We start from the raw sequence: 18373 nt of genomic DNA, 5'->3' as shown, positions 1-18373 counted from the left end.
TTAGGGTCCTCCTTGTTAGCTAGCTTCTCTGGAGTTGTGGGTTGTAGTCTAGTTATCCTTTGCTTTACATCTAGTATCCACTTATGAGTGAGTACATACCATGTTTGTCTTTCTGAGTCTGGGTTACCTCACTCAGGATGATATTTTCTAGTTCCATCCATTTGCCTGCTAATTTCAAGATGTCATTGTTTTTTCACCACTGAGTAATACTCCATTGTGTAGATATTCCATATTTTCTTTATCCATTCCTCAGTTGAGGGGCATCTAGGTTGTTTCCAGGTTCTGGCTATTACGAATAATGCTGCTAATGAACATATTTGAGCAAATGTCCTTGTGGTATGATTGAGCATTTGGCTATATGCCCAAGAGTGGTATCACTAGGTCTTGAGGTAAATTTCTGAGAAACTGCCATGTTGATTTCCAAAGTCGCTGTACAAGTTTGCACTCCCACCAGCAGTGGAGGAGTGTTCTGCTTCCTCCACATCCTCTCCAGCATAAGCTGTCATCAGGGTTTTTGATCTTAGCCATTCTGACAGGTGTAAGATGGTATCTCAGAGATGTTTAGATTTCCCTTATGACAAAGGATGTTGAGCAATTCCTTATATGTCTTTCAGCCATTTGGGATTCTTTCTTCTGTTGAGAATTCTCTGTTTAGATGGCTTTTAAAAATCTGTGCCGGGCATAGTGGATGCACTCCTTTAATCCCAGCACTCGGGAGGCAGGGACAGGTGGATCTCTGAGTTCAAGGCCAACCTGGTCTACAGAGTGAGTTCCAGGACAGCCAGAGCTACATAGTGAGACACTATGTCAAACAACAATAAAAGTCTTTAATAATTTTTTTTTTTTTTTTTTTTAAATAAGGCCAGTGAGGTAGCTCAGTGGATAGAAGTCCCTGTATGCAGGTCTGCCGAGCTAAGTCTGATCCAGGGTCCCACAAGGTGGCAGGAGAGGACCAACTCCAGCAGGTGGTTCTCTGATCTTCACACTATGGCACACATTCATACAAATAAATAAAAATGTGCTTCAAACTTTTCTTCCTTTTTTAAAAGAGTGCTAAGAAATGTTTTTAATATTTAAAATAAGTAAATAGAACCTTCCTTCCCAAGGCTAGCATTTCTTAGGCTTGTGTCTGTGGGCACTAATACAGGCAGCGTCTCCATCTGTGAGGGGCATTTTGCTGTGTTTCTGTGCTGGCACACAGGCCATCAGTCACTGTGGATGCCTCTTTGCTATGAGCGTGAGAAGGGAGGAGCCAGAGCACGAAGGAGGAAGGAAAGATGCCCTGAAGTCCTAAGATCATGCATGGTTCCCTCACGCTGGGTTACCAGAGGTAGAGTGCCATGTCTTCTAACTAAGACAGGAGCCAGCTGGGCATAGCTCTTAGGAAGCTGCTGCAGGAGAATGTCCTCATGCTTAGCTACATAGTAAGTTCAAGGCTAGCCTTGAAGAAAAGAGACCAGGAAGTGGCTCACAAGCCTGAGGCCCCGAGTTCAGACCCCTGGGACCCATGTAAAGCAGGAGCACAGGTCTGTCACCCCAGGGCTCAGTGATGGAGATGGGAAGCAGAGACATATCCCCTTGATGTACGTGGGCCAGCAGGTCTGGCTTCAGTACAGAACAGAAAGAAACCCTGTCACAGCACAAGGAAAAGGGCAGGTCTCACATCCAGAGCTGTCCTCTGATACACACCATGGCCCATGCTTGCCCACACACGAACACACAAAGAAACCACACTTGGCTGAGGTTGGTCATTGCTACAGTTCCACCATCTCCCTCCCTCCCTCCCTCCCTCCCTCCCTCCCTCCCCCCCCCCTCACACACACGCTCCTGCGCTGTTTTTTTGAGAGAGGGTTTCTCTGTGTAGCCCTGACTGTCCTGGAACTTGCTCTGTAGCCCAGATCCATCTGCCTCTGCCTCCCGAGTGCTGGGATTAAAGGTGTGCCCACCACCGCCCGGCTGCCATCATCTTTTTTAAACTACTTGCTTATTCGGATGTACTTCGTGTCACACATGGTTTGTTTCAACTACACGCTTGAGTGGTTTACCTTGTAGTTAGAGTTGTTCGGTCGTGGCCAGAGCCCATGTTTGTCACCCGGACACTGCACCGTGAGCAGTCGCTGGCCTTCCCTGCACCCCAGGAGCCTGCCCCTCAGCCTCTGCTTGCTTGTGCACCTTGCTTTCCTGCACGTTGGTTTTTCTCTCAAGTTTTACTGTTTCTGTTCTTGGCACTTTCTAGGAGAAGCAACAGTTTCAGCGTCATCTGACCCGCCCACCCCCCCAGTACCAAGACCCAACGCAAAGCACCTTTCCCCAACCGGTTGGACAATTCCCAGGTAAGGGGAGATGAAGGAGGGTGTGGGGAAGGCGGCTCTGGGCATGAAGGTGGGTGGAGCTCATAATGTGTGGTGCTGAGGAGTTCCCGAGTTGACTTGCTCATGGAGGCTGTGGTTTGGAAGAGAGGGAGGCCTGTTTTCAGTTCCTTTGTGGGACAAGAAGAGGGTCTCCAAGGTTGACTGAGGATGCTCACAGTTAAACAGGCTTTCAAAGGAAAATGATTACTAGTTAGAGGGCATCTTATGTGTAAGCCCTAATTAAGATAGTTCTTTGTATCTTCAGAAGAATCCCAAAGCTGGGGTAGTGGTGCATGCCTGTAAGCCCAGTATTTGGAAGGTGGAGGAGGAGGATCAGGAGTTTAAGGTCATCTTAATTTGAGGGCGCTTGCCTCAAACAAAACCTACAAAAATGTCTGATTTTCCAGAGGAAGGTTCCTTCTAATGCACTTGTGTGGCTTTTGCTTGGCTTCTCCTCACTGTGGTGTCATAGGGAAGGCAGAAACACCTGAGCCTCAGCCGTCACCTCCGATGGATTGAGCAACTTGTTTGGGTAGAGATTGCAAGTGTCATGTCAGTCAGGTGTGCTCTGCTCTGGCTTTCTTTCATGACCTTCATTGTGAAATGTCTCAGAGAAACTGACTTCAGTCATGTAAGAGTGAGTCTAGGTGGGGTTTCCCGGTGTGCTGGCTGGGATACGGAGTTCAAGTGTATAGGTGCCACGGGAGCCTGTGTCTGACCTGGGCTGCCCAACTCCATCCCATGCCACATTGATAAGAGCTGTTAATAGGAGGGAAGTCGTCCATTTCAGCTCTCCCCTGTTCCTCACACCTTTTTTTTTTTTTTTTTTTTTTTTTGCTTTTCTGAGACAGCGTTTCTTTGTATACTCTTGGCTGTTCTGGAACTCCTCTGTAGACCAAGCTGGCCTCGAACTCACAGAGATCCTCCTGCCTCTGCCTCCTGAGTGGTGGGATTAAAGGCATGTGCCACACTGCCCACCCTTTACACCTATTTTTTAAAAGTTATTTTCATTATGTCTACATTGTGGTGGTGGGGGTGGGGGCGGTGTTAGCGAATGTGATGCAGATCTCCATGGAGGCCAGAGCGCTGGATCCCTGTGGAGCTAGGATTATGGGCAGATGGTGGAGACTAAACTTGGGTCCTCTGCAAAGCTCAGGCCAGATATGGTGATAATCCCAGCACCTGGGAGGTGGAGGCAGGGGGATCAGGAGTTCCAGGTCAGCACACAGGTCTCTATAAGAAAGGAGAGGGCTGCAGAGGCCTTAGTTGGTAAAGTGCTGGGAAGGATGATGATCTGAGTTGCTCCTCAGCACCCATGTGAAAGCCAGGTGCTGTAGCATCTGTGTGTCATTCAGGTACCACACAAAGTCAGCTCCCTGGGGCTTTCTAGCAGGCAGTCCAGCCTACTTAGTGATCTTCAAGCTAATGAGACACTGTCCCAAAGAACAAGGTGGACAGTTTCTGAGGAACTGTGCTTCAGGTCAACCTTTAGCCTACACATGCGCGCAGAGGAAGAGCAGACAGCAGGTTTCCTGAGGACAAGCTTGTGCTCAGTAAATACCTGGTCATTCCATGCTAGATTTCTGCCTGCCTCAACCACCTTGTCACCTTGTGTCCTAAGTAACAGTGTCTCCAGCCATGTCTTCAGCTATGAAGAGCCCTTCCCAGACTGCCACTGCCCCATTCAAAGCCAACAGCCACCAACAGCCACACCCCAGCAGAACTAAACTCCAGCCTCAGCTTTACTATCCTTTTCTTGATACACCCCAGCCATGGCTGCTCCTTAGTGTTCCAGAGCTTGTCACAATTCTGTCCCTTCACAGCCTTTTCTCCGTTTCGAATGCCCCTCTCCTCTAGACTGTCACGTCAAACCTGCATGTGGGTGCACATCTGTGTATGTGTGCATTTGTTTATCCATGAGTTTGTGCTTACATGTGTGCATGTGCATTTGCATGGGCGCATACACGTGGGTATGCATGCTTTGTGCACGTGTATGCTGCTTTGCTGCTGGTGATTGAACTCAAGCTCTTGTGCATACTAAAGTGTTCTACCTACTGAGCTACACCCCCAGCCCTAAATTCAATTCTAAGCCCCCTTCTTTCTGAAGACTTTCCCACATCTTAAGCACAAAGCCTTCAGACCCCTGCTTTCTACAGCCTGCTGCTCAGACTTTGACCCTGTCACACATTGTGGTGACCTTGCCTTCCACAGACCATCCTGGGGTGTCTGTCTTGAAATCTCTAGTGTCTAACTAGGTCCCGGCTGAGGAAAACTTTGTTGGATGCTTAATAAGGAAATGGACAAGACAGCTGACTTTGCCGCTTTGGAGCTTCGCTCTGTCCTCTGTCCCTGAGTACTGTCATTGCCCCACTGCCTGTGAGGAGGAAGGGCTCTGACTTCACGCCCATGGAAGAAGAGCTGCAGCTTAGGTCTCTATATCTCCACCACAACAGTCAGGAACACCAACAGGGGCTGGCAAGGTGGCTCACCAAGACCAGACATTTGCCACCAAGTCGGATGACCTGAATTTGATCCCTAAGGACCTTCATGGTGAGGGGAGGAAACTGTACTGACTAGTTTTGTGTCATCTTGACACAAGCCAGAGGCATTGGAAAGAGGGAGGAAGCAAGCCAGCAGGCAGCACTCCTCCATTGTCTCGGCTTCAGTGCCTGCCTCGAGTTTCTGCCCCTGACCTCCCCGGATGATGACTACAAACTATGAAATAAACTGCCAGCTGTGGCGGCGCACGCCTTTAATCCCGGCACTTGAGAGGCAGAGGCAGGCGGATCTCTGTGAGTGTGAGGCCAGCCTGGGCTACAGAGTGAGTTCCAGAACAGCCAGAGCTACCCAGAGGAACCCTGTCTCAGGGAGGGGGTGGGGGGAGGATGAAATAAACCTTTTGCTCCCCAAGTTGCTTTTGGTCAGGGTGTTTATCACAACAATAGAAGCCCTAACTAAGGGGTTGGGGATTTAGCTCAGTGGTAGAGCGCTTGCTAGGCCCTGGGTTCAGTCCTCAGCTCTGAAAAAAAAGAAACCCTAAGACAGGAACCAACTCTTGCCTGTTGTCCTCTGACTTCCACACACTGTTGGCACATATGCACCTACACACACACACACACTCACACACACACCACACACACACACCACACACAGACACAGACACACATACACCACACACACACTCACACACACACACTCACACACACACACACACACACTCACACACACACCACACAGACACACACACACACACACCACACACACACACACACACACACACACACACACACCACACACAGACACACACCACACACACACAGACACACACTCACACACACGCACACATACACACAAATGTAAAGAAAAAATGAATGCCAACTTGATTGCTAGAATGTTCTGTCTTCTAGGACCTTCTGCTGCTGTGCCTGGCATGAACAACTTGGGTCCATCCAGTTCCAGCTGTCCTCGAGTGTTTCCGCCACAGCCTGGGACTCTGATGTCAATGGGTCCTGGACATGCTCCTGTTTCTTCTCTTCCCTCCAGCTCAGGCCAGCAGGACCGAGGAGTGGCCCAGTTTACTGGGTCCCAGAGCTTGCCTCAGAGCAGCCTTTATGGCATGGCCTCTGGCCTACCCCAGATAGTTGCCCAGCCCCCACCACAGGCTACCAGTGCACATGCCCACATTCCCCGGCAGACCAATGTGGGCCAGAATGCCTCCACTCCAGCTGCCTATGGACAGAACTCTCTGGGGAGTGCTGGCCTCTCCCAGCAGCACAGTAAGGGAACCCTGCCTCCTGGTTTAACAAAGCCACAAGTCCCAAGGGTGTCAGCAGCCATGGGAGGCCAGAATGCCTCATGGCAACATCAGGGAATGCCAAACCTGAGCAGCCAGACGCCAGGGAACAGCAGCGTGAGCCCCTTCACTGCAGCTTCCGGTTTCCACATGCAGCAGGCTCACCTGAAAATCCCTGGCCAGCAGTTCTCCCAAGCCATGCCCAGCAGGCCCATGGCCCCCATGAGTTCAGCAGGTGCAGCAGGCTCATTGCTGCCCCCCGTGAGCACCCAGCAGAGGAACAGCGCCCCTGCGCCCACCCCTCCCCAAGCAGCCCCTCAGCAGGGCTTGCCTGGCCTAAGCCCCGCAGGGCCTGAGCTGGGGGCCTTTAGCCAGAGCCCCACTTCACAGATGAACAGCAGGGCGGGGCTGCACTGCACTCAGGCCTACCCTGGGAGGACCATGGGCCAGGAGCTGCCCTTCACCTTCAGCGGGCAGCCAGGGAGCAGTGGGCTGTCCAGTGTGGCTGGACACACTGACCTGATCGACTCACTGTTGAAGAACAGGACTTCTGAAGAGTGGATCAATGAGCTGGACGATCTTCTAGGGTCACAGTAACAGGAAGTTGTGTGTTCTCCGTGTTAGATATCTTATATTTTTGTTCTCAGACTCAAGAAAGAGCAACTACTTTGGACCAAAAGCCCAGGGCCCAGAGAGCTAGGCCAGTAGAACTTAAGGCACAGCTGAAGCCGGCTCTGGTCAGTGTCTGCTGGTCCACTGGGCTGGCCCAGCCCATTGGCATCACTACCTGAGGGTGGGATCGCAGGAGAGGGGTTGGAAAGGTGGCTTCCTACCCACATGACCAAAAAGCCAGTGGAAACAATTAAGCCCCACCATGTCAGGCTTATCAAAAACAATGTGCTGTGTTTTTACCCAGATTTCTCCACTTGCCTCAAGGCTGGGAACAAATTTCTGTTGAAATTTTAAATAGAATAACTTGCATTTTGTAGCATAGCAGTAACTTGTTTAATTGAAGATTTGAAGCAGGTTAGGATAGGTGGTGGTTTTACTCGTCAGCGGCACTGGAGACCTGGGGTTTCCTTTTGAGTCGGAGCTTTCTATTCCTGCTCTGTCAGCTTGCATGGTCACTGGAAATCATTGCCACAAGTCTAGGCTGTGGCTGCAGATGCCAAAATGATCAGGATGCCACAAGATGGTAGATCGAGTGGTCCAGATAGGGTCCTTCCTTAAGCTCCTACTTCCTAGCTGCCACTCACTCTGGGATACTGGGCCCCTTGAGGGTCCAGCCTCTGCATCTCTGACAACCCGTATTTACCACGGCAGCAGTGCCGTTCAGATGTGCACACCTCTTTCCTCCTCCACATCACCCCATGACCCTTCTTCCTGCCTCCTCATCCTCTTCCAGCCAAACTGGGAAATGGTGATTCCCTTTACTACATTAGAGGAGGAAAAGTCAAACTCCTTAGGGAGCCTGGAGGCTGCAGGCAGCCCACCGCCCAGGAGTCACTCTGCCCTTTCCCGCCATGCTTGCGCTTCTCCCGCGGCTGGCGATTTGCACTTTGAAAGTGGCTTTATAACACTAACCCATCCTTGCTAAAGATGCGAGTGCATTCTCTCTGAGGTCTGTTGACGACCACAGACTGGAGCGTGGCGAGGGGGCTGCCGACAGCGCTTGTCCTTACCACAAGCAAGATGGCGAGACCTTTAGCAGGATGGCGGAGGGAAAGGTGTTTGCTGGAGTGACTTGCGTGCCGAGTGGTCTGTAGAGGAACCACAGCTCTGCCCATTGTCCTGGGTCCCAGAACTCTTGATCCAGTGTAAAAAACTGAGCCAAGGGAATGACGAGAGCAGCCAGCACACTTGGAGGTCAGGGGTGTACACACTGCTCACTAGTTTGCACCGGCAGTGCCTTTCCCACTGAGGGCACCAGTGCTCTCAGTCCTTGTCTCATAGCCATTTCTCCTACCGCCTGCCCTCCCCAGAAACTCAGTTCAGCTCTAAAGCAGGTGAATCATAAAGCCAGTGAAGATGCCACCCTCTGCTCATCCCCCAGTTGTAGGGGGAAGAGGGTGACTTCAGCAGGTTCTCTACCAAAAACGTGGCCGAGGGCTGGCGCCGGGTCCTGGTTCCTCTTCCAGCCTCCCGCGACAGCTGCCCCCCTCCTGCCCCCATCGCCCAGGGCACGCCAGCCAGCCAGCCCCCACTCTACCTGAGGCCCAGGCTGGCCACACGGGCAGTGGGCGGCTCACTTGCTGCAGTGTCAAAGCAATAAAATGTGATTCTTGGGGTCCCCCCAGAGCTGCCCACGGCTTTATTTATGAGTCTGGCTTTGAGGAGTTGGGAAGAGGTGACCCCACTTCCTCGCACATCCCATCTTCTCAAAGCCATGCCTCAGGCAGAAAAGGGTGCTCGGACTTTGTTCTACACATGTGCTTTGTGTAAATAAATGTTTACAATTTTATATTGAAGATGAGATAAGTGTTAGAGCGTCCAACTGTATATTTTTTACTTTTATAGATTTTAAAACTGATCCTTTATATGTGTTTGGAGCTATGATAAGTTTTATGGCAAGCAGTTGGTATTGTTAACTTTTTGGTCATCAAAAGTGCATAAAAGTCCTATTAATCCCCTTATTCTGCTTCCCTTAGCTCTGGTATACACCAAAAAGAAGTCTTTACTTTCCTTGTGTTATAAAAATAATAAAAATATTTTACTAGTATGGAAACCACCGGTGTGTTGGACTTCCGTGGGGTGGACTAGCAAGGGACATTTGACAGGTGCCAATCTCCCTGATTGAACTTTGCTCTCTTCCTCTGTCTGTTGGAGGCTCCCTAGATGGTGGCAGTGAAGATAGGTAGAGCCACTGGCACGCTGCAAAAGAACGGTCCTTTCACTGTGGTCAGACCAAGACATGGAAAAGAACACTTATTCCTGGTAGTCAGCGGAAGTGGGCACGAAAAGCTGGGGCTGGTGGCTAGCAATGGCACACTGGAAAAGATGAATCTCCAAAGGCCTTCCTGATAGCCCGTAAGAACGATCCTCCTACTTCAGCCCCCTGGGTGCTGAAATTAGACACACCACTGTGCCCAGATAATAAACTCAGCCACTAGTATTTTTTTTAAAGGAACAGAAAATGAACTAAGGATGCCAGTGCATGTTAAACAGGAAGGGGCGGCATGCTAAGGCACTGCGGGGCACTGCCTGTAGGAGCCAGTCCAGAGGACCGTCAGTGCTGGATTGGGGGCAGGGAGAGCTCAGTGGCAGCCCTCTGCTGCGATACAGCACTGCCACCTTGGCGGAACTCCAGCAACAGTATAACAGGCTTGGCTCTTGGAAGCTTTGAGGAGGCCACCATCCTCACTAAGGGAAGTCACAATGCAGAAGTGACTGTCAGATGGTTGGGGAGAGGAAGCAGACATCTATAGGCACAATTATTCTGGGATGGAGTGCTCTGTGATTGGTGGGCCTCAGCTCACCAGCCAGATACATCTAGTAGGTCTCAGAGCACATTCCATTTACCAGAAAGAAAAAGCATGCGTGGGAAGCCAGCCCAGGCCTCTCTGTGAAGCTGTGTGTTCCTCCTAGGGCCAGCCTGCCAGTAGAAGAGGTGCCCTGATAGCAATGAAGATTAAGGATCTTGAAGAAATAGGGTCAGGAGGCAGCTCAGGACCTCCCAGAAGCCAGACCGGGTCAGTTATCATAAGCCCATGGGAGGTGGAGACAGAAGAATCACCTCAAGTTCCAGGTCAGCCGGGCTGTAGAACAAGAAGCAAACTCAAGTACATCGGTGTGCTCCTAAGTGTCCAGGCTGGAGGGGCAGCCAGCAGTTCCTCACCTCGGGAGGGCTGGGGAGAGGTCAGTGGATAGGAGCACAGCCCAGGCTACCTACAGCCAGCCCCCGACAAAGATGCTCAGTTTGTGATCGCTCCACCTCTGCACAGTGGGAACTGGAGGTGTGGTCAGGAGAAACTGCTTCAGAGTCTGAGTCTGGGTGTTCTCCCAGGCCACCCACACCCAGCACTGCCTTCTCACGAGGCTTGGTGCTGACGCAAGTGCAACTCCTAGGTGTCACCGCAGCCTGAAGGAAAGCATGGAGGCTCTGCGTTTGCCGTTGCTGAGCTGGCCAAGTGTACGATAGTAAATGTCATAAAGTTAAAAAAATCGTGGAGTATGAGCAGTGTGTCCTATGTCTAGACTCTAGCACTCAAAAGGCTGGGGGAAAGGCTCGTGTGAGCCCAGTATTTCAAGGCCAGTTTGAGAGAGCACAAAGGAATGAGAGGGAGGGAGGGAGGGAAGAAAAGGAAGAGTTGGAAGGGATGGGTTTACAAAGAAAAGATGGGAAGTGGGTGGTCAGCTGCTCTTCCAGAGAACCTGGTTTCAGTTCCCAGCACCAACATGGCAGCTCACAGCCACCTGTGACTCCAGCTCTAGGGGCCCAACACTCCTGATTCTGGGGGCATCTGGCATGCACATGCTGAACATACGTGGAAGGCTAAGCAAATCTGCAGACAGAAAGATGGCATTGGATCAATAACAGGAATGGAGAGAATCCCAGAGCCTGGAGCAGCTGGAGCGCTGCTGACCCGGTTACCATGGCAACCCTAGAAAAGCGGCAGCTACCACCGCACTATCATCACCTCCATGAGTGGCAAAACTGACACCCAGTAGCCACCAGCTAACACCAGCTCCAATCCGAAGCCTAGTACCGCAAGCAGCCCTGGCCCAGGCGGCCTGAAGACTGACAGGAACAAAAAGGTTATCTCAATCAAGGTTTTGTGAACAGTAGAACGGTTTGATGTAAGCAGTAGATAGGGAGGCCACACATGAAGGCACTCCCCTTTAATCCTAGAAGTCAAGAGGCACGGGCAGGTGGATCTCAGCAAGTTTCAGGCCAGCCCCTGGAAGAACTCCAAAGTTTGGAGTCACTGTGGTGGTCAATGCCGAGGTAGAAATGGATTCAGAGGCAGCCACCGTTACCAGGCCTGGAGAAGGGACAGTCCACAACAGTAAATACACAGCAAAGGGAACCACTGTTGACACTATCTGCTTCCTAGGGGTTCTTCATGCAATAACCAGCAGGATTACCCCAATGGTGTAGGGGTGGGGGTGGCAGAGCACTCCTGAAGGCCAGACCCAACAAGGCCGGCCATGCTGCAGGGGAAAGTTCCCACCTTAATCTACAGAAGACTGAGCAGACCAGTTTCCAGCTTTCTGTGCTGGGAAGAGTGATGGAGACTGCAAACAGCCACAGTGCAGGACAGAAGGGTAGGCCAGGGAGAGAGACCATGTGTAGATGGTGATAGACCAACTCCACATAGCCTTCCTTGCCAAAGAGCCTAAAAAGGATGGCAAGGAAAGTCAGAGCCCAAGGTCAACAGCCACCTCAGCATCAGTATTAACAACTTCAGCTGCCCAGGGCACCCTAAACCAAGAGATTGCAGAGACAACTAGCTGAGAATCTGACCCCTCTTGAGGCTGAGCAGGGCAAGGCTGAGCAAAAGCTGGCTCAGCACCTCAGCCATCATTTGGTTTAGCCATCCGTGTAGAAATGCGTGTGCAATCACAGCTGTAGGAAATGCTTGCTTTTTGCCCATTGACCAGGTACACTAGAACTATCCACACCGTCACACAGCGTGGGGTTTTTATTATTTTTACGCAGACATGTCTGTCTGGTAATGATGTTGTTTGCTTTCCTGTGGCTGTGATAAACACCATGGCCAAGGGCACCTTGGAGAGGAAGGGGTTTATTTCACCGTACAACTCTCAAGTCCCACTCTACCAGAGAAATCAGGGAAGGAGCTCAAGGCAGGAAGTGGGGCAGATGTCATGGAGGAACTCTGCTTCCTCCACCGTGGCTTACCCACCTTCTTTACTTATTCACCCCAGGACCACCTGCCCAGGGGTGGCATGCTACACAGTAGGCTGGGCCCTCTGGTGTCAATCTTTAACAAGAAAATGCTCCACCACGCACATCCACTAGTTAGTCTGATGGAGTCTACTACTTCCCAGGTGACTCTAGTTTTTAAGTTGACAAAATTAACCAAGTTTACCCCTTGTCAACATCACGTACAAAGCATCACTGTTAGCCCATACATTTCTTTTCTTGCTTGTACCAAGATCATGTTAATGTTAACAACAAACATAGTACAACTTTAAAAAAATCCAAACACTCAAGAGGCAGGGGCAGGAGAATCTGTGGGTTCGAGGCCAGCCTGGTCTACAGAGGGATAGCCAGGGCTATATAGAGAGACACTGTCTCAAAAAAATTAAAACAAAAATAGAAAAGTAGCTAAGACAACCTGTTAGAATTCTGCCCTCACTCCAGCTACATGCACCTTACATCATCGGTGTGCACTGGCGACTACCCGCATGGCGTGGTCACGCAATCAGCGCATGCGTGGTGTAGGTCTGTACCAGGAGCCCTTAAAAGCTGGACGCAGACCCCACCCTCTCTCTGTGCTCTGCTCTCTCTCCTCCCACCCCACCACTTTTCTCTCTCTTTCCTCCCCAGGCCTGGTCCTTTTGTCCCTCCTCCCCTTCCTCTTAATAAAGCTCTGTGCTACTAAGCAACCGGGTTCAGCAACCAGGTTCTGTCGTGACCATGACCTTTCTGCCGGTAACCAGTGTCACTCATCATTCATTTCATTGGTGCCACCGAGACTCGGATAGGACATTCTGCCCGCTCTGCCTCCGGAGCTGAGTGTCGGAAACCTATGCTGAGGTTCACTGGACTTGGGACTGCCCACTCCACTTTTTTCATCTGCCTAGCCGCCAGACCCGCGCACTACACCTGCCAACCAGATTGGTGAGTTTTTCCCCTTTCCAACCCCTGCTATTTCCCGAGACTGTAGCCTGAGATATATTCCTTGCACCAGACCCACCCCCCCGGGGGGGTAGTTCTCAGGCTGCACAGACACCGACTCATTCTCTTTCTTGATGAAGAGGTCAAGGCTGTCGGACTCTGGGCGGGAGGGGGGGGGGAGTCCTTGTGCTGCGTACGCTCCCAGCCCTTACTCCTCTCTTGATGAAGGGGGGCGGGGAGTAACCTGTGCTGATTCACAGATCCTTCTCCAACCTCAGGGACGCCTGGGACTGAGTCTGATCCTGTTTATTTTAATTTTTTATTTTTCTCTCTTGGCGCTGAAACCATGGGACATAGGGGCTTCCTTCTCATGGTTCCATTTCTCCTCTGATAAATGCCTTAAATATCCCTAGATACCAGTAAATCTGGCCACATAACGGCTGCTTGAACTCTGATATTTCACGGGAATTATCTAACTTCTGCTAGCAAATGGGCAAATGAAGAGTTACCTTATCCCCATGCCTTTACCCAAGCTCCTCTCCCTTTCTGACTCTCCTGACCACGTGCATTCCTATACCTAAGGAATCTCTGACTCCACAGAACCTTGTCTTATCTGTTCTCCGCTCTGTGCTCTGCTCTCCACTCTCCAATGCGGGGCAGGCCGCTTCTGGCCAACCCTGGCTCTCACCTTAACTCAACCTTAACTCCTCCCACTCGTTCTCAAGCTGCCCTGAGGAGCACAGACCGGTCTGAAAGCAGGCTAGGATGCATGCAAATAAGTTTACGATCAGGACCCACATGGGGATCACAGTAATCAGGATGGCTCTTTAGCCAGAGATCAGTTTACAGCCTGCCTCCTGGTGGGTCTTCCTAAAGCTGTCCTCAAGCCAGCAGACAAAAAAAAAAATTTTTTTTTTCAAGGCACGCAATAAAATCTGTCTCTTGTCTCCCAGACCTCCCCAACATAAGGGCTAAAACTTAAGCATCTGGAGAGCAAGGCTCCTGACCCAACAGGCAGAAGTTTCAGCTGTGGCATTTAAGGTGCGCCAGGAGAGATGAAAAAGCCCGAGAACAGAATCGCCAAGTGTTGGCACACTGTCCGACTGGCTCCCGAAAGCTGCTGGGTCCCTGTTTCAAGTGGGGGCGGGGGAGGCCACACAAGCTAGTGCGTGCCCTGCCGGGCCATCAATTGAGCCTTGTTCAAAGTGCCACCTGGAAAGACAACCAGTCAGCTGACTGCGCCCAGGCACCAAGGGGCATGGGAGCATCAAGCTGAGACCTCCAGCAGACCTGGGCTTGGCCACAGGCTCACTTGCAGGGAATCCAGAACGCAGCATGGAAGTGATTCATTTCCTTCATTCTGGACACCAGAGCCACTCACCCAGTCCTGAGAATTTTGGGGTCTCACCTCTCCTCATTTCCCTATTGTCAGGGTAGGGAGGACAGCCCTACCCACCTCACCAGACTTAATTGTACTTTCAGGGTTACTTAATGGGAAAAGATTTCCAGCTAAGGTAGGAGCTTTCATTTCATTGCTCCCTCCATGTGCCTCACTCCAGACCAGTCAGCAGGGCTTCCCATGCACAGTGACACAGACAGGGCCCTGATCTCTGCCCTGTCCCTAATTCCAAAGAAATAAGTTCTCATGTACTGCAAACTTTTCTCTTCCCAGTTCCTCTCCTAACTCACTGCTCAGCTAATGGTGAAGGACCACCACAGAACTGGAGTCCAGGGATCATCAAGTAAGAAACTGTAACGGCTAAAAGGTATTTACACCCTCAAACCCAAAAGTGTCTGGGCTCTGCAAAAACAGACTCTAATGTAACAGTCTATCACTGTTAAATGCTCTCAACAATTGATCACCTGTGTCTCCTGGATGCTAAACTAGTAAAGGAAACAGGTGCCTCAAAATAATCTGTCTCTGATAAAGCTTAACATGTTCCAATCTCTGTCTCTCCCATTAACACTAACCAATACAAGCCGAGTACTAAACACTACAATGGTCACTAATCTTCTCATGGCTGCTTCTTAACATGTTCAAAAATTTTTTTTTTCTTTTTTTTTTTTTTTCGAGACAGGGTTTCTCTGTGTAGCTTTGCACCTTTCCTGGAGCTCGCTTTGGAGACCAGGCTGGCCTCGAACTCACAGAGATCCGCCTGGCTCTGCCTCCCAAGTGCTGGGATTAAAGGCGTGCGCCACCACCGCCCGGCAAATGTGTAGTCCAGGCTGGCCTCGAACTCAAGATCCTCCTGCCTCTGCCTCCTTCAGCAAATCCTACCGGTGCGCGCCACCACAACCGGCTCAAATTTTTTCCAAAGCTCCAGAAACCAGGTTAAATCCCTCTGGACAGGTCAGATCTACTTCAGATAAGTGCCAAACACAAACTCCCTGGTCTGGGGACACTCCAAAGAAAATAAAAATAATAATGATTCCTTTTCCCCAAGCTTTCTCTGTCTCACAGCATCCTGTCAGACACATAAGTGGCCAGAGTGCCAAGCCGAGAGGGATGGACAGCTCCGAAGCAGCAGGACAGCCCACCGTCCCAGGACGCCCACCAAGTCAGCTGGAAGCAGTTTTTCTGGGAGAAATGACGCCCCTATTCCTGTTCACTTGCTTTTTTATAATAAGCAATGAGTCTGGAATGTTAGAATTCTGCCCTCACTCCAGCTACATGTGTCTTACATCATCAGTGTGTACTGGCGACTACATGCACGCAGCATGGTCACGCAATCAGCGCATGCGTGGTGTAGCTCCATACCGGGATCCCTTAAAAGCCGGTTGCAGACCCCGCCCTCTCTCTCTGCTCTGTTCTCTCCCCCCACCCCACCCCACCATCTTTCTCTCTCTTTCCTCCCCAGGCCTGGTCCTTTTGTCCCTCCTCCCCTTCCTCCTAATAAAGCTCTGTGCTACTAAGCAACTGGGTTCTGTGGTGACTGTGACCTTTCTGCCAGTAACCAGCACCATTTATCATTCATTTCACAACCCCTTTGTGCCCTCAAAACCAGTAGCATGAGGGAGACTCTTACACATTCCTAATTCTACTTCCGGCTTGAGATGCAGCCTTGCCCTCCCCTTATCTCAACTGGGCCACAACCGACCCTCAGGAAATACTCCCCAGATGATTTTGCCTCAATGATGCTGGTCTTTTCTTAATTCCAGCTGATTAATGCAGTATCCATTGTCCCAGTGAGGCAAAGGTTTCATTTCCACAGACTCTTATCAATATCACATGAATAGGAACAGTTCCTGTAGAGCTCTGCTTGCTCCAAAACAGAAGTTCTCAACCTGTGGGTCGCAACCCCTTTATAAACCTCTATCTCCAGAAAAGGTATTTACATTAAATTTATAACAGTAGCAAACTGACGGTTAGGAAGTAGCAATGAGATAATTTTATGGTTGGGGTCACCTCAACATAAGGAGCTGTATTAAAGGGTCGCATCATTAGGAGGGTTGAGGACCACTGGTCTAAAGCCTCACAAACCGGGCCCCACAGCACTGCTCTCAGCATTACCTTCCAAGTTCCCACAACAGCTCTTCTGGCTCTGAGCATTCAGTGGCTTTTCCAGTTCAAAGCTCCAGAAGCCTCCACCTTCCCCCAATGAACAGTCCAAGGTTTAAGAGGGCAGGTCCCTCACAGCATCATCCCATGATCCTTTGACCAAGTTCCTGTTACTGTGATGAACACTGTGACCAAACGCAACACAGAGAGGAAAGGGTTAATCTCAACGTACAAGTCCCAGGTCGTAAGGCCACCACAAGGACATCAGGGCAGGCACCCAGAGACAGGAACTGAAGCACACCCACGCAGGAACCTTGTTTACTGGCTTGGTCAGTTTGCTTGTTTATACAACCCAGGACCACCTGTGTAGTGGTGGCACAGCCCACAGTGGGCTGGGCCCTCCCGCATCAGTCATTAATCACGAAAATCTCCCACAGGCTTGCCTATAGATCACCTTTTCAACTGAGGTTCCTTTTTCCCATGTGACTCTAGTTGGTGTCAAACTGGCAAAACGTAGCCAGCATAAATGATAAACGTTTTGTTTTGTTTTGAGACAGGGTGTGTACCCCTGGCTGGCCTTGAACTCACAGACATCCTCCTTTCTCTGCCTCCTGAGTGCTGGCCTTAAAGCAGGTGCCACCATGCCCAGCCAATAAACATTTTTTTTTTAAGATTTATTTATATAGTGTTCTGCCTACATGTATGCCTACTCACCAGAAGAGGGCACCAGATCTCATTACAGATGGTTGTGAGCCACCATGTGGTTGCTGGGAATTGAACTCAAGAGCTCTGGAAGAGCAGTTAGTGCTCTTAACCTCTGAGCCATCTCTCCAGCCCAATAAACATATTTTTTAAGACACAACTTTTCTCAAAACATTTTTAAAGGTTTTTTAAAATCAGTTCATATCTGGTCAAGATATGATTTTTTTGTTTTTTTAAAGAACTCAAGTTTTAATTTCTAGCAAAACTTTACAACTTGACTTTCTTTAAAAAATCACTTTTAATAAAGGTCTTAAATGATTTTACAAAAAACCAAAACTAAGGCTGAGGTTGCTCCTTCGGTCACACACGTGCCAAGCTGCAGGAAGGTGGGTGCTGGGGACACTAGGGGCAGAGGTCTCATTCAAAGAGATGTCCACCAAAAAAGCCACGATGTTACCCAGTGTGTTCTTGACATTGGTGCAGACAAGTCAATTCTGTTCAGTTTTGTTTTTTCTTTATTTTTCTTTTATGTGCGTTGGTGTTTTACTGGCATATTTGTCTGTGTGAGGAGATCTCTGGAACTGGAGTTACAGACAATTGTGAGCTGCCATGTGGGTGCTGGGACTAGAACTTGGATCCTCAGGAAGAGCAGCCAGTGCTCTTAATGACTGAGTCATCTCTCCAGCCCCTTGTTTTAGTTTTCTAGACAGGTTTTCTCTGTGTATCCCTGGCTGTCCTGGAACTCACTCTGTAAACCAAGCTGGCTTCAAACTCAGAGAGCCGCCTGCCTCTGCCTCCTGAGTGCTGGGACTAGAAGTATAAGCCACCACTGCCCAGCTGGTTCATTCACCCATTTTAGATGCCTAGTTCAGTGGGTGTTTTGGTATACTCATAGAGCTGTGGAGCCATCGTCCAGTCAGTTACACAACATTTTCATTAGATCACCCGGCATCGAGTCAGTTCTTACCAAGAGAATACATGTGTGCCAAGCATATGTCAAACATTCTAAGAGAGCAACATGATGGATGACACAGGCTGTGATCTCTCAACATCCAGGAAGCAGGGGCAGGAGTGTGGCTGTAACTTCAAGTTACATGTCAAGTTCCAGGCCAGCCAAGGCTACATAGCAAGATTCTGTCTCAAAAACAGAAGTAGGGGCCAGTGAGACAGCCTATCCGGTAAAGACACTTGCCAGCAAACCTGACAATCCATCCCCAGAACCCATG

General features: G+C 50.1%; 1 protein-coding gene across 3 annotated transcripts in view; it reads left to right on the top strand.

Annotated features, from left to right (window-relative positions):
• Maml1 (mastermind like transcriptional coactivator 1) overlaps window positions 1-8869 on the top strand; it is a 38759-nt gene extending 29890 nt beyond the window's left edge. For all 3 annotated transcript variants that reach the window (XM_076578264.1, XM_006987089.4, XM_076578263.1), the window contains 2 exons: window positions 2237-2333; window positions 5759-8869. In XM_076578264.1, coding sequence (XP_076434379.1) covers window positions 2237-2333; window positions 5759-6741 — 1080 coding nt within the window. In that variant the 3' untranslated portion in view covers window positions 6742-8869. The remainder of the gene's footprint in view (window positions 1-2236; window positions 2334-5758) is intronic.
• Window positions 8870-18373: the final 9504 nt, after the last annotated feature.

The sequence above is a fragment of the Peromyscus maniculatus genome, chromosome 8 (genome assembly GCF_049852395.1).
Source record: "Peromyscus maniculatus bairdii isolate BWxNUB_F1_BW_parent chromosome 8, HU_Pman_BW_mat_3.1, whole genome shotgun sequence".
Classification (NCBI taxonomy): domain Eukaryota; kingdom Metazoa; phylum Chordata; class Mammalia; order Rodentia; family Cricetidae; genus Peromyscus; species Peromyscus maniculatus.
Note: the sequence above shows the minus strand (reverse complement) of the source record. Positions and strands in the feature narration are given on the sequence as shown.